Below are 15,609 nucleotides of genomic sequence, written 5' to 3' on the forward strand. Positions count from 1 at the left end.
TGCTGCTGCTTCCGAGTGCGCCAATCGCAAACTCTTTCCCAAGTATGAACTTGAAAGTAGAGACCAGAAGGCAGCCAATGGAAAAAATCACATACTCAGCAGCCAATCCTCCTGCGGCGTTTTGTGTCTCTGCCCAACGGGAAAATGCCTTTCATAAGGAGGGGCGTTACCCAACCGCCAATGGGCGGGCGCCGGCGGAACGGACGAGCCAATGAGCGCGAGACGTTGAGTGACAGCTGTCCAATAGAGACCCTCAGTGCTAGCACGGCTTGCAGCTTAAGCCCCTCCGCGGTCTGAGGAATGTCAACTATTCAACATGGAGGCGGAGGTCGATAAGCTGGAACTCATGGTGAGTGGAGAGTGCAGAAAACCTCCTGGGTAGCTCATCTTCTCCCCCCAAAAGGCCTAGAGGGTGAGGCGCAGTTTGGAGTCGCCGGGGACCTGGGTGGTGGAGGCTGGGACCCGAATTGAGGTCCTTCCTCCTGCGGCGAAGGGGAGCCCCCGCCGCCTCGGTCTCCTAACCGCCGCGGGGGAAGGGGTTACATCCGGGGAACTCGGGAGGGAAATGGCGGGAGATGCGGAGGGTGTGGGGCCTTTGTAAGTCCCCGCGGCCGCGCCTGCCTCCCCGCCGACTCCAGCAGCCGCACTGGGACGGACGCCGCCTGCTGCCCCTCCGCCCGCCTCCCCCGGACGGGAACGGAGCGGCCTGGAAGCGCTCGGCGGAGGAGAGAGGTTCCCGCTTCCCGCGGAGGGGGACGTGGAGGGTGAGGCGGGGCCGGCGTGCCGGGGCGATCGGGCGGCCGGGCTGGCGCGGCCCGCAGGGGCACGCTGGCCTCGCACGGGGAAACTTCCCGCGGGCTCCGGGGCCCGGCTCGGAGGGGCGAGGGCCGAGCTGCGGGGACCCAGCCCGCAGCGCGGGCGGCGTCGCCGGGCCGGGGCTGCTGCTGTCGAGCCTCCGGCTTTCGCCCCTCCGAGAGGGGAGACCCGGCGGGAAGGACCTCGGCGGCCGCTGGCGGGGCTGCCGAGTCCCGGGCGCCCGGCCGGGGGGTCCTGCTGGGCCTCGGTGAGGATCCCCCGTCGGCGCTTGCTCCGTTCCCGCCCTTGCACCGCCTGCCTGCTCGCCGCGCCTTTTTTCTTCGTTTTCCTGTCTGTCTGCGGGCCTCTTCTGCATGATCGCCCCTCTTCCAGATTGGAAGGGCGTCCTCAGAAATACAGAACGAGGAGGAATCCTTGCGTCACCTCCCCACCCCCTCTCCTTTAAATAACAAGATTAATGTTAAAAAGTAAAGCACTTCTCTCTTTCTCGTCATCTGCCCTCCCCTCTGCTTAGGCATCGGTTATGCCTGTGCTACTATCTCCTGTGCTACTGAAAAATCTTGAGTCCGTAACTTGTGCCTTGGAAGGGACTTTGGGGTGATCTTGGTGAAAACTAGCTCCCCCAGTTTTCACCGCAGAAAGTGTGAGGCTTGGGTTTCTTTTCTCTTGGCGTTAATTCAGGTGTTTCAAACACATTCTACTAGAAGGCTTTCTTAAACTTTCTTTGTTGGGGGTGGGGAGAGTGTGGGGATCGAAGGGGAAAGGGGAGAAGAAATTTTTGCAGCTTTCCAAATCTTGAAAAAATGAATATTTGACTTAAGGATTTTTCTTGTGTGTGTATGGTATTATTACCATATTAAAAATACACACAAAATGCTACATATTGTGGTTAGAGTATATCATCAGGCATGCAGATTCTCTTGTTCTTCCCCCATATTAGGAATTCCTTTGCAATAGGTGCAGATATTTTTGCTTATTAAAGGCTTTTTTTTAACAGGTTGTTTTCTCCAGTTGGTTGATCAATTTCTAAGCTTTATGCAGCCTTTCCAGTACAATCAATACTCTGACTTTAAGGAAAACGCAAGTAAACGTCCTGAGAAAAGCAAGTTTTAGGAAGTTATGAGGTCGCTGAACTTTAGATATTGTATAAATTATGGGGTAACTTTAAATTTTCCTTTTGCAGAGGATGAAAGGAAAGCAGCCTTTCCCTTTGTGACTCTTTCTTAAGCACATCCATGATAGCATTTAGTTTTTCCAAGTTACTGATTTTTTCATAATCAAGGGCTTGAAAAACAAATTACGTTTTTATCATGATTTTCAGTATTAACTGCTTTTTATTGACAAGACAGCAGGAGACATCTCTTCTTCACATTTGCCATGCTCCTTTAAAAAAAAAAATGTATGTTGAAACAGTGTTGTTTTTAAACCACAGAAAAATGATTTCTTGTTTCATCTTCTGTTATTAGGTCTTTATATTACCTAAAAGATTTGTTAAGAAGCCCTTAGATACATAGTAGGAGTGCACACTAACTTTGTAAAGGCAATAGTTATCCTCACTCTGTGAAAAGTCTAATCTTAATGAATTTTTTTGATATTTCTTTTGTGTTAACATCTAATTTAGAAAATTAAATTTGCTTTTTAAATATTTGTCTTTAAAACAATGCTTGGGTAGCAGAGTTAAATATTCCCAAATTTGAGTTTTGTGGCCCAGGATTTGTTGAAATATCCCAGTTATTCTGAATCTGAGTCCATTTTTTAGTAGGTTTAATCTAAGTAGCTGAACTGGACAACTAAAGGAAGGCCAATGAAAATAATGGGAATGTATGTTTGCATCAATCAACATTACTAATGGTGGAATAAGCTCATTGTAGGGTAATCTTTGTTCTCTAGCATCTTCCCTTCCCTTAGTGGTGAGGGGTATTTGTCTCCTGCCCTCCTTTTGTGACACCAGTGGGGATTGTTAACAAAAGGTAATGCAATAGGATACTTGGATTCTGTTTCTTGGTTCACATTTGACTTTTAAGGAAACTTTAGTTTATCCTTCTCGTGGTTTTCTTGATATTTCTAAATTTGAAGGGAATGGCTATGCCTTTCTTCACTACATAGGATATTTTCAGAGTTAAAGTGAAATTAATATCCTGTTTAGAATATACTGCCTCCCTGATAATCTCTTTCCTCTTCATAATAGCCCTCAGTAAACAAGTTAAAGAGGCACAAGATTTAAGTTTTCTGTGTGTGTGTGCACATGTGTGTTAGATCCTGTAGAGATACATTGGGAATAGAGATTTGAGAGATTTATTTGTTTCCTACCTTTTTAAAGACTCGTTCTATGAATAGGAGTGTTTTGCCTGCATGTATGTATCCGTGTGCCTTGTGTCCAAGGAGGTAAAAAGTGGACATTGGATCCCTTGGAACTTCATGATTTTTTTCAGGCGCCAAACCTCTGCAAGAACAAGTGCTCTTAATTGTCTCTCCAGTCCTTTTCACTTGTTTTCTTTGAAGTAATTTCTCAAAAGACTTGCTTTCTATGGTAGGTAACCAACTGCTTTGGAAGAGGAGTTAACCAACATTACATTTCAGCAGGGAACAGAAATGCTTTTCACACATTTGCCTCAGTAATTATTACAGCTGATTCTGTTAATCAACCATAAAGTATTACTGATGGCCATGTTAATTCCGAAAGGCTCAGGACATAATGCAAAATTCCTTTACATCTGTGTATGTTCACGTCTGAATGCTGCTACTTACAGGTTAGTCATTCAAAACCAATTATCACTTTGCTATTTAAGTCTTTTGTCCTTCAAAAAATGGTATAAATGTTTTTAGGTTGGATGTCTTCCAGCCAAACTGGCAACTCAAGTTTAAAGTCTTTGCACGCTGGAACTTCCGTTCCTTTTCTGCTCGCTCCTGCTAACGGATGCTCTGACTTTATTGCACTACTGTACTTTACAGCTAGCAGTGCAATAGTATTGTCAAAGCATCCGAAAGCAGGCTGCACACCTTTTTTTGTTCCGTCTTACAGTGTTTGTGAAAGTTTTTCTATGACTTTCAGTACTGAAAACTGTAATTTTGTTACTGAGTATAATTTTTAAAAGTCATCATTTGAAAAAAGATTGTAATATTAAAAATTCATTACTGTATTGCACTGAAAATCTATCACTGATTGTTTAAAGTTATGCCTTGACTAAATGAATAGTACTTTGTAATTTGCTTCCTTTTGTAACAGACTTGGATGAGTCTGGCTTCTCTTAGGTCTCACTACATTGTATTGTTTGGTAAGTGATAAACAGTCTCTCATACCTATTTACTTTGGCAACACTTTAAATCTTAGTGTTAATTTTGGTGTTATATAGAAAATGCTTAAATTTAAAACTTAGGAAAGGGACTAGAATACTGCAGCGGACCTTAGTTCCCTTCCCAGGACTCACAAGTAGCTCACTATAACTCCAGTGCTAGGGGATGCTGTCTTCCGACCTGCAGGCATACAGATACAAAGACACACATTGATGCATACATACTAAAATAAAATCTTAAAACTTAGAACTGATCAGTTATTATTATTATAAAATATAAATCATCACTTTTTAAAAAAAAAAAACAAAAACTTTTTGATTCTTTGTGGATTTCATATCATGCACCCAATTCTGTCCCTTTGTACCTGCCCTCCTGTCTTGCAACTTCTCCCCAAAAAGAAAAGAAAATAAAGATAGAATGAAAAAGAAATCTTGTTGTGGAAGCTGTAGTGTGTCACACATACACCATTTTGCCCAAACAAAGTCATCACTTTGGTAATAAGTTTTCTTTTTTTAAATAGGTATTTATTTTCTGTATATGAGTACTCTGTCTGCATGTACCCCTGAATGCCAGAAGAGGGCATCAGATCCCAGTATAGATAGTTGTGAGCCACCATGTGGTTACTGGGAATTGAACTCAGGACCTCTGGAAGAGCAGCTAGTACTCTTAACTGCTGAGCCATTTCTCTAGCCCCTGGTAATAAGTTTTAATGGATATTTTATATAAGTAAAACTAAAAAATTATACAGTGTACAGTATAATGAGTTTTGGCAAATGTATACAGCCATGTAACTACCTCCACTACTAGGATATAAAACATTTCATTATATTGAAAAGTTTTTTTGTGCCTGTCTGCAGTTTCCTCTCAAACAATAGTTCTTTAAAATTTCTTATGAATGGGCTAATACAGTGTCTGTCTTTTTGCACTTACTGTAACTGCTTTTGTCATTTTATCTTTGTTGCATACATTGACAGTTGATTAATTTTTATTGCTGAGTAGTATTCCATTGTATAAACTTGTTTGTTGGGTTATTTCTAGGCTTTGCCTGTTTTGAATAAAGTCATTAGAAGAATTGAGTGTCTTTGTGTGGACATACTTATTTCCTTTGTGTAAATACTAAGAAATGGGATGTACTGTGAATGTATGAAATTGTGAGAAATTGTGAAAATCAGCTGCATGGCGGTGACACAACTTTAATCCCAACACTCTGGGTCAGGGGCAGGCAGATCTATGAGGTTGAAACCAGCCTTATCTATAGAGTTCCAGGAACCCAGGCTTGTGCCACCATGCCTGTGCTCCCAAATTAAATTGTAATTTATTTAACATGGCCCTAAATACACAGCTCATGTGTATGTGTAGTGGTGCACATGTCCTGGTACATGTGTTAAGGTCAAAAGTACAATTTGTATGAGTTCTTTGTTTCCACCAGGTAGGTGCGGATGAACGTAGCTTGGTGAGGCCTGCAAGAGGTCCTGGGCTCGGACCCTAACACTCTCTGAAGTAGGATAATGCAGGCACAAAGGCCTCTAAATCCAGCCACTCCAGAGGGGTAAACTGGCAGATTAGGATTTCAAGTTCATTTTCTGCTGTAGCCAGCCCTAGGTATACCTGGTTTACGTTAAACCCTGTCACAAAACAACAACAAAAAGCTTAAGTCCTTCCTTTCACCATGTGGATCTTGGGATTGAACTCATCAGGCTTGACCACAGGCATCTTCACCGAGTCATCTCACCATCCAAAAAAATCCCTGTTTTAAGTTTGTTTGTTTTCTTCTTTTTTCCAGGACAGGGTTTCTCTTTGTAGCCTTGGCTGTCCTGGACTTGCTTTGTTAGACCAGGCTGGTCTGGAACTCAGATCTGCTGGCTTCTGTCTCCTGAGTGCTGGGATTGCAGGTGTGCATCACTGCGCCCGGCATAGTTTTAAATTTTTAAAGAGTATTATGGACATTGTTTGCTACTTTATATACTTTAGCTTGTTTGTTTTTGTATATGCTTTTTTATATCTGTAAGTTTAGAGTGTTTAGTATATATTGTTAAAATATTAAAAAATGTGAAAAGAATGAGTAATTTTGTTTACTGAATAATATGTGTACTGGTTTTTTTTTTTTTTTTTTAGTTCCAGAAAGCTGATTCTGATTTGGATTACATTCAGTATAGGCTGGAATATGAAATCAAGACTAATCACTCAGATTCAGCAGGAGAGGTAATTGGGAAATTAGTAAATCTTCTGTTTTGGTCTTTTTTTTTTTTTTTCCCCCCCACCTGGCTTATGTGCTGACTTTTAAAAACAGTTAATGAACTCAAAGGTATAAGCCAGGAGGAAGCCTCCCAAGTGCCAAGACTGAATATTTCTACTCCTAGAATAGTGGTTCTTAGTTTGAGGGCAGAAGGCTGAGTAGTCATGCTGTTCTTTGGAGAAGATGATATGATGTTAAGTTTGCTTATTTTAGATGTGAACATTGATTTTTTTGCATAAAATTATGTAGTAGTTTTTCTTCTTCTTTCAACTGACACAATCCAGGGTTATCTGGGGAGGCAACTTTAATTGAAAAAAGGTCCTTATCAGACCCACCTGTAAGCAATTTTGCGTGAGCATTTTCTTTTTTTAATGATTGCTGGGGGATGGCCCAGCCCACCATAGGCAATTCCATCCTTGGGCAGGTGGCCCTGAGTTGTAAAGAAAGCAGGCTGAACAAGTGATGAGAAGCACCCTGTGAGCAGCACACCTCCATTGCCTCTGCTCATTCCTGCGCCAGGTTCCTGCCCTGACTTCCTTTTAGTGTGACTATGATCAGGATGAGTGAGCTACACAAACCCTTTCCTCCCAGACAGTATTTTGGTCAGTGTTTTATTTCAGCAATAGAAAGCAAACTAGAACACTATTTAAGGTTACTAAGTTAGGAATTACTAACTTTAATTTTGAGAAAGACTCACTGTGTTGGTTAGGTTGGTCTCGATTTCTGGGCTTAACAAGATCCCCCTTGCCTCAGCCCAAGTACCTGATGCAGTGCATGCCCACTGCATCTGAGCTCTGTTTACATGCATGTATAGTTTTCTGTTTTTGTGTGTGTGTGTGTGTTTTTTTTTTTTTTTATGAGACAGGGTTTTTCTGTGTAGCTTTGGTGTTCTGGACCTCACTCCTTGGAGGAGGAGGCTGGCCTCTTACAGAGACTGCATACCTCTGCCTCCCAAGTGCTGGGATTACAGGACTACGCCACCACGGCCTGGCTATCTCAGCACATTTTCACCTTTCCACTCGTCATATACTGTACTCATTAAACAGTAACCCTCCATCATCCCTCCTACCCAACTCTAATCCTCATTCTACTTTTAGCCCTTGTGAATTTTACTACTCTAGAGTCCGTAATTGGTCTTTTGTGATTGGGTTCTTTTCAGTCATTATAAATGTCTTCAAGACATCTAGATTATGGGCTTTCCAAGTAGGACCTACAACCTGAGTCCAAATCCCTGAAACCCATAGTAGATGGAGAGAATTTACCATGAAGGTAAATTTACCAAGGTATGTGTACTTATACACACACACACACACACACACACACACACACGATTCGTCCATATAGATTCACTGTCAGAGTTTCCTTTAAACTTTTGAATATTATAATTTGTGTGTGTGTACACAAACAAGGCTAGGTTGTTTAGCTGGGTATGTTGGTGTACACCTTTAATCACAATACCTAGGAGGTAGAAGCAGGCAGCTCTCTCAGTTTCTGGTCAGCTTGGTCTACATAGCAGGTTTTAGGCCAAATAGGGTTGCATGGTAAGACAGTAGTGACCAAATAAATGTATGTTGTAGAAGGTGTTGTAAGGATTAATTAAAAAGTAGGTTTAATTTTTCCACAGCATCGTTTAATAGAAATCAACCTTATATGTTTTTTTCTGATGTAGAAAAATGCAGTTGCAATTTTAAAGGAACTGTCAGCAATAAAGTCTCGATATCATTCTTTATGTGCACGCTTTAAGCCAGTTTCTGTTGAACAAAAAGAGATCAAGAGCCGCATTTGTGGTACTTTGAGCAAGACAATGGCCATGATACAAGAACTACAAAAGCAAACAGACCTGGAGGTAATGTGTTCAGTTGACAGGCTGGATTTTTGAAGACTTTTAATTTAATTTAATTTAATATGTTTATATTGGTTTTTTGAGACAGTAGTTCTTTGTGTAGCTCTAGCTGTCCCAGAACTCGCTTTGTAGAGCAGTCTGGCCGCAAACTCAGAGAGCCACTTGCCTCTGCCTCCCAAGTGCTGGGGTTAAAGAAGTGTGCCATCATCACCTGGCAGAACTGTGAAATTTTAGTTGTGAATATTGTTTTAAAAAAATTAAACCCCAATATGTTGTGTCATATCCATGCACAGCCTTCAGGCACTTGGACCTGACTGGGCTGGTGAAGGAATGAAGAAAAGACAGATAGACACACAGAAATTCTGGGATTTGGTAGTCTGTACTCTCTAAAGAAGCCTCAGCACATCAGAAGTGCAGTGTTTATTATAAAGACTTGAAGCCAGGTGCAATGGTGCATGCCTGTAATCCCAGCACTTAGGAGGCAGAGGCAGGTGGCTCTCTGTGAGTTCGAGGCCAACCTGGTCTACAAAGTGAATCCAGGATAGCCAAAGCTACACAGAGAAATTTCCTGTCTTGAAAAACCAAAGGGAAATAAAAGCTGACAAGGAGGCAGGGTTATTCCATGTAGATAAGCTAGGAGACAAAGTTTATGGTATGCAGCTGGACCAAGGAGAGAGCTAATGGGAGGAGTGGTCTTTATAGTGGAGCAGTTTTTAGGCCATAATACCTAGGGACTGAAAGCTATGGTAAACATTTTCTTCACACACTGTCAACCTATGTCCTCAGACATCCCTCCGAACGTCTAAGGCTCTAGGGTCCTTGACATGGCCAGCTCATGTCAACAGCACACATTCACTCAGAATTTCAGTCACACATGGCTTACTCTACTTCCTATAGTGTTGGGATTAAATTTAGTAGTCATTTTAAACTATTGATTACAAATACAATTATTTTGATTCCCTTAATTGCTTTTTTTTTTAAGTAAAATAAAAAATATGTAGATTTGACATGGTTAATGAAAGGTGTACTTTCTTGGGTTTTGTAATAATGGCAGAAAAAAATCCTTAACTTATTAATACTTAAAACAAAAAAGAGAGTTGCTTGGGGTTGTAACTTGGACTCAAAGCAGTCTTCCTGCCTCAGTCTCCTGAGGGCTGGAATTACAGGCATGTGCCACCACACTGTGATTCTCCTGGTTTATTTAGGAGCCAGTGTTTGATTCAGAATCAGGCAGAGTGATAAATATCTACAACCCCAGCACTTGGGAGGTGGGGGCAGCAATGCCAGGATTTCAAGACCAGCCTTGGCTATGTTTCAAGTGCAAGGTCAGCCTAGACTAGCAGTAGCACCAACAAAGAAGATCTCCCCACACAAAGTTGCAGGCTAGTCTGGTCTATATGGTGAATTCTAGGGCTAGGCAGTGAGACCCTTTCTTAACGAAAAACCCAGCAACAAACTGATAAGCCCAGCCTGAGATACCAAGTAAGATCCTACCTCAAAAAAACCAAAAAGGACTGGAGATGTAGCTCAGTTAGTATGGTGCTTCTCTGACATGGCTGAAGCCTGAGGTCAGTCCCCCGAGTTACACAAAGTGGGTATGGAGTGCTTTCTGTGTTTTTCCAGCACTTGGGAGGTCAACCAAGTGAGGTCCATGTCAGGGCTATCCTCTCTTGGAAAAAAAAAAAAGAAACCTTATAATTGTAATTGTGAACTTCTGTCACAGTGTGTACAGCCTCCTCAAATACGTTGTATAAAACATCAGCTACTCTAAGCTAGGCACTAAGTAAGAGTTTGAACTGAGAACTGAATGATTTACTAACATTTTTATGTAATGTCAAAGGAAATTTGGGGGTTCAGACAGAAGAGACTGAAAAGAATCAAAGGAACAGAACTGGATTGTCTAGATAAAGACCTTCAGTTTTATCTAGGATGTTAATTAGTACTGGCTTCTCAAAATTTTTAACATGTATCTTTATGTGTATGAGTGTACCTTGCATATAGGTCTGTGTACCATGTATGTGCCAGGTACTCATAGAGATTAAGAGTGCATTTGATTTCCCAGAACTAAAGTGACAGGTGTTTGTGAGCCATAATGTGGGTGCTGGGAACCAAACCTGGGTCCTTTGCCAGAGCAACAAGTGCTTTTATTCACTGATCCATCTGTCCACCTTGACCTTGAACTTCTGAGCCTTCTCTTCTTCCTCTGGAGTGGGACAGAATCAAGGGCTTGATGTGTGCTAAGCATATACTTGCCAACTAAACACATCCACAGTTTAACTTGTTATCAATCAAGTCACACTTTCTTCATTCTGTATGATCAGAATTTGACACTAGAAACGCATGTTCTTGGGAAAAATATCTTGGAAACCACGTGGCTCCACATGTCCATGTCAACATATCTACCTATAAATTAATGAAAGGTTTAAGTATAGAAAAATTGGAGTGAGTGAACAAAGAGAAAAATAATATTTTGGATGCTGAGTAGAAATTGTTCTTCCTGGATATACTGAATAGTGCCATTTCTCATTGGGATTACAAACTGGTACAGAAAAGTAGTGTTTATATAAGGTAGTCTCTTTATTTTCCTCCTTCCTCGCTCCACACCCCCTCTCCTCTTTCTCTTTCCTTCTCTTTTTTCTCTGCATTGTTGAAGATCAAACTCAGGATCCTTTGCATACTAGGCAAGTATTTTATTCCTAGTTCCTCCTTAAATATTTAAATCATCTAAACCCTTATAAAGTCATTTATTCATCTATAAGTAGAAATACCTGAAATAAGCAATAATTATGCCAGAAGGAGAACACTATGGGAGCTTTCATTTTTCAGAACAGAATATGCCATGTAGGAGAAATGGTTGGAAAACAGGTTATGAGCCTTGGAAAGGAAAGCCATATTTTAAAATCTCTGATGGCCATTTTGGAATATTGTAGATCTTTACTCATCCCTTTTAAAATGGCGTGCGTAGGGGGCTGGATAGGTGTCTGGTAAGAGTGATAAGAGCACATACTGCTCTTCCAAAGGACCCAGTGCCCATGGTAGACAGGTCACAACCTGTGTTAACTGTAGTTGCAAGGATTCTGTTTCCTTTGGTCTCTTGGGGCATGGCACCCACATATATACACACAATTAACTTTATGTATTTCTGTTTGAGACAAGCCCTCACTACGTAGCTCTTGCTGCTGTGGGACTGGCTTTATAGAATAGATTGGCCTTTAACTCTTACAGCTGTACCAGCTTGTGTCTCTGGAATGCTGGGATTAAAGCATGTGCCACCATACACCACACACATAATTAAAAATAACAAAAATGGGATTTTAAAGTTTATTGAAATTACAGTTGTGGCCTTCTGATTTATTGACGCTCAAGTTTAAAGGGGGTAGATTAAAGAAATCCTTATATTGTCAACATGTCTGTTATCTAATTGTGAAAGAAAGGGACTAACACCTATTTAAGGGTTTTATAGCCAAAGGTAGCTTTCAACCTAGAGCTTAAAGGACATGCAACTCAGCTGTGTCTATAGCTCAGTGGTAGGATACTGACTGGCTTATGTAAGGCCCTGGGTTTGACCCTCAGTATCACCAGAAAGAGATTTTTTTTTGGGGGGAGGAAGGAAGAGAAGGCATGTATAAAATAGAATTTGTAAAGGAATTTCAAGTTAAATATTTTTTTCAAACCGGGTGCAATGGCACATGTCTGTAATCCCAGTACTCAGGAAGGCTGAGGCAGGTGGATCTCTGAGTTCAAGGCCTGGTATACCAAGTGAGTCCAGGATAGCCAAGGCTACACAGAGAAACCCTGTGTCGAAAAAAAAAATTCTGTAATAGGGATATGTGTTTGAGAATAAAGTCAAAGGCTCCATTTAACTGAAGATTTACTGAAATGCTCTAAAATAACTTATTTTGTGAGCATGAAGAACAACAAAGTCTGCTTAAGGTAAATGGCTGTTTATGTGCAACAGAAAGTAACACTGTTCCGAATTGCTATAATCTTTACCACTGACAGCTACTTTTCATTAGGAAAGGTAACAATGTTTTTAATTAGCGGTATTCAAAGGACATTTAGATTATTAATCTTAATAAATAGGGAGCCAGGAACAGAAGAGAAAGTGGAGGAAAAAGGAATACGTAGAAAGTTCTAAGAGGCCTAAATATACTCAGTTATATAGATAGGTTAACACTAGAGAGATTCGTGCCATAACGAGGCTGGGTATTGTGGTCATGCCTGTAAAGTGAGTGTTGATGCCAAGTCAGGACAGTATGGACGACAGAGTGAGATTCTGTCTCAGGACAGACAAAAGACAAAAACACAAAACTTTTAGAACCAACATATAGTAATTGTAAATAAGAAAGGCTTTAGAAGAGTGTGAGATTTCATTACAAAGTGCTTTAAAAAAACCTGTGTAAAGAAAAATCACTACAGGGATTTGAGATGGCTCAGCATTTAAGAGCTCTTGCAGAGGATCCAAGATTGCTTCCCAGCACCCACATGGCAGCTCATAGCTGTTCATAACTCCAGTTGCAGGGGTTTGAGAATCTCTTCTACCTTCGTGGGCACTTGTACACATAATATATATTCACAGACATACATACACATAAATAAAAATAATTTTTGTTTGTTTTGGAGACAGGGTCTCTCCATATAGTCCTGGCTGTTCTGGACTTTGTTATGTAAACCAGGCTGGCCCTGAACTCACCTACCCCTACTTCCCAAGTGCTGGGATTAAAAGCATGTGCCATCATACCTGGCCAAAAAAAAATTAAAAAGCAAAACCAAAATAGTTACTTCAAACTTCAGACTGATTAAGTTGGCCTTAATTCTAGGAAAAAGCCTTTGAGGACTTATTTGATGTTCTGAGAACTTTTGCCTAGTAATCTTAGAACTAACAGGGATTTATTGAGAACATGTTTTGCCACATAAATATCATTTTCTTCATTGAAACAGAAAGAGTTCTGCAGCTGTTTTGGTTGTAGACGAAGTGCTTATAATTTTCTACATAAGAACATATTGGGCCAATGTTGATCCGTCAAACCAGCTGCTTGGAGTTCTGAGGTGTTGGAGAACTAGGCTATCCACATGTGGCTATGTAAATGAAAACGTGTTGACATAAACCTGAGAATTCAATTCATCATCTCCTGATTAGACAGTGCAGATGCAGATTGTTTCCAGCATTGTGGAAAGTTCTATTGCACAGAGCTACCCTGGAATGCTGATTCTGTAGTTGTGGCATGTTCCAGATCTGACCGTCTCTCTAGAGATGACCTATATAATTAGGCTGGTTTGTAACTATTTCAGAAGTTGGGCCTGTAGCTTGTGTCATTTGCTTGTATAACCCTTTTCTCTGCCAACGTTTTGGTGTTCTGTGGAAATCCCTTGGAGTTTATTTTGTCCCTTTTGTTTCGGCTCTTGCCCTACCTGCTTTGAGTGGATAGTTACGTCTGCTGTTTCTTATCCATTCTTACTATCTATCAGTACTCCTGCTCTTTCTTTCTTCTCTTTTTTCCTTGAGACACGGTTTCTCTGTGTGTCCTGGCTGATCTAGAACCCAACCAGGGGAGCCTGCCTCTGCCTCTGCTTCTGCCTCCCAAGGGCTAGGATTGAAGGTGTGTGGTACCACTGTGCAGCTTCTTCTTTATTTTTAGAATCTTTTTGAGATAGAGGTCTTCAATATTCAGCACAAGCTTATTTCTCTGGGAAAATTTCATAGTATTTTGGTCCAAATCTCTTCCAAATATAGTATTCAAGCATTAACTAGTTCTTTTAAACAATAGTCCTTTATTTGTTTGATTTCCTGGTTTTGTTTGCACAGCCTAATTGCAAGTTCTTTGAAAGCTTAACCATGGTATATAAATAGCCAAATAGCTATTGGTTTCCCTTGCTATTCAAGTTTTATGATTAAATATATAATATAAGCTTATGAAAAAATTTGTGCAACAAAGCAAAATTGAAGTCATTTAACCTTTGAAGGTTTTGCAATGAGCCTTTTGTAATTTGTTTTCTAGCTCACTCTACTGACTGATGAAGAGAAGGCTGTGACAGAGCTATTAAAGTCTCACATGCCAGACTGATGAAGAGATGGAATTTTAAAAAGGAACTCTAATGGAAAAAGGATCAATTCCAGAGGAATTCAGCAAGATATCTTGGGGAGCAGAGGGGAGCTGATAAGGACGATGAGATTGAGTGACAGGATCGTGATGCTTGTCATATGAGAGGAAATTGTAAGAAGGGTAGATATACAGATAATTGCTAAAAGGATGAAATGGGAATAAAGAGATTTAAATATTGATACCCACAGTTAAGTTTGTGGTTTCAGGTATGAAATCCCTTAATATTATTTTAAATGTTTTCTTTTTGTATAGTTGGCATAAATTTAGGGTTTTGGGATTTTGTAAAAGAGTATGTACATTTCAGTCAGTTCGTGAATGGGCAAAAGACTTGTATTATTTAGGTGTTTTTTTTTTTTTTTTTTGTTTGTTTTGTTTTTTTAAGACAGGGTCTCACGTTGTAGCTCTGGCTGGCCCTGGAGCTCACTATTAGACCAGAGTAGCATTGAACCCTGAACCCTGGAGATACCTACCTCTGCCTCCTGAGTCCTGGGATTAAAAGGTGTGTACCATCACACTGGGTGTTGTTTCTCTCTCTCTCTCTCAAAGACAAGGTTTTATGTATTCCTGGCTGGTCTCAGAATTGCTGTTGCGGAGGATAATCTTTCTTTTCCACCTCCCAGTGCTGGGATTAGTAGTGTGAGTCACCATGTCTGGTTATGTAGTGCTTTGGATCTAACCAGTCCATTGTGCAGGTTAGCAGTGCACTGAATGAGCCATGGCCCAACTCTAATTTATTTTTTGAAATGTATATTACAGATAACACACGTTTAGTTGTGTGTGTATGTCCAGTATTTGCCCAAATCTAATACATATAACAGGCTGTTTGTGAAAACTTTTTTCTGTTCTTCCCATTCCTTGCAATCATGTGTTTGTTTTCAAATGCTCTTTTAGACTGTCCATCTGGTATTGCAATAATATATTATCTTTCAGTCTAGCTTTGTAACTCATTCTACATGAAAGATAAAAAACTAAAATCACTGAAAGATTTATCTGCCTCTATCCAGTGTGTGTGTAAATCAGTTTCACTATATTTTTGTGGTTCTGCGCTCCAACCTAGGAGCCACATATTCTTAGGATGAAATCTTCCACGGAGTTACATCCCTAAATCTCCTTATTTGTTTTTGTGGTTTTCGAAACAGAGTTGTACTCTGGTCCAGGCTTGTCTAGGTACCGTGGTGACCTGCCTTCTCAGCCCTTTAGTGTTGGGATTATAGGGATGAGAAGCCATGCTCACCTATTTGTTTTCAGTTTGAGACAGGATTTTACTGTGTAGACCTGGCTGGCCTGGAACATGTTATGTTGACCAGGCAGGCAAA

At 40.8% G+C, this 15,609-nt stretch overlaps 1 protein-coding gene across 1 annotated transcript; it reads left to right on the forward strand.

The window, feature by feature from the left end:
* The first annotated feature begins 257 nt into the window (after nucleotides 1-257).
* Ska2 (spindle and kinetochore associated complex subunit 2) lies at nucleotides 258-14,480 on the forward strand. Its single transcript, XM_055620445.1, has 4 exons — nucleotides 258-349; nucleotides 6,226-6,312; nucleotides 8,016-8,192; nucleotides 14,189-14,480. Exons 1-4 carry the CDS (start codon nucleotides 317-319, stop codon nucleotides 14,252-14,254), a joined length of 363 nt encoding a protein of 120 aa, XP_055476420.1. The 5' UTR covers nucleotides 258-316; the 3' UTR covers nucleotides 14,255-14,480.
* The last annotated feature ends 1,129 nt before the right edge of the window (nucleotides 14,481-15,609 follow it).

The sequence above is a fragment of the Psammomys obesus genome, unplaced genomic scaffold, assembly GCF_907164565.1.
Source record: "Psammomys obesus unplaced genomic scaffold, mPsaObe1.curated_primary_1811, whole genome shotgun sequence".
NCBI classification, from domain to species: domain Eukaryota; kingdom Metazoa; phylum Chordata; class Mammalia; order Rodentia; family Muridae; genus Psammomys; species Psammomys obesus.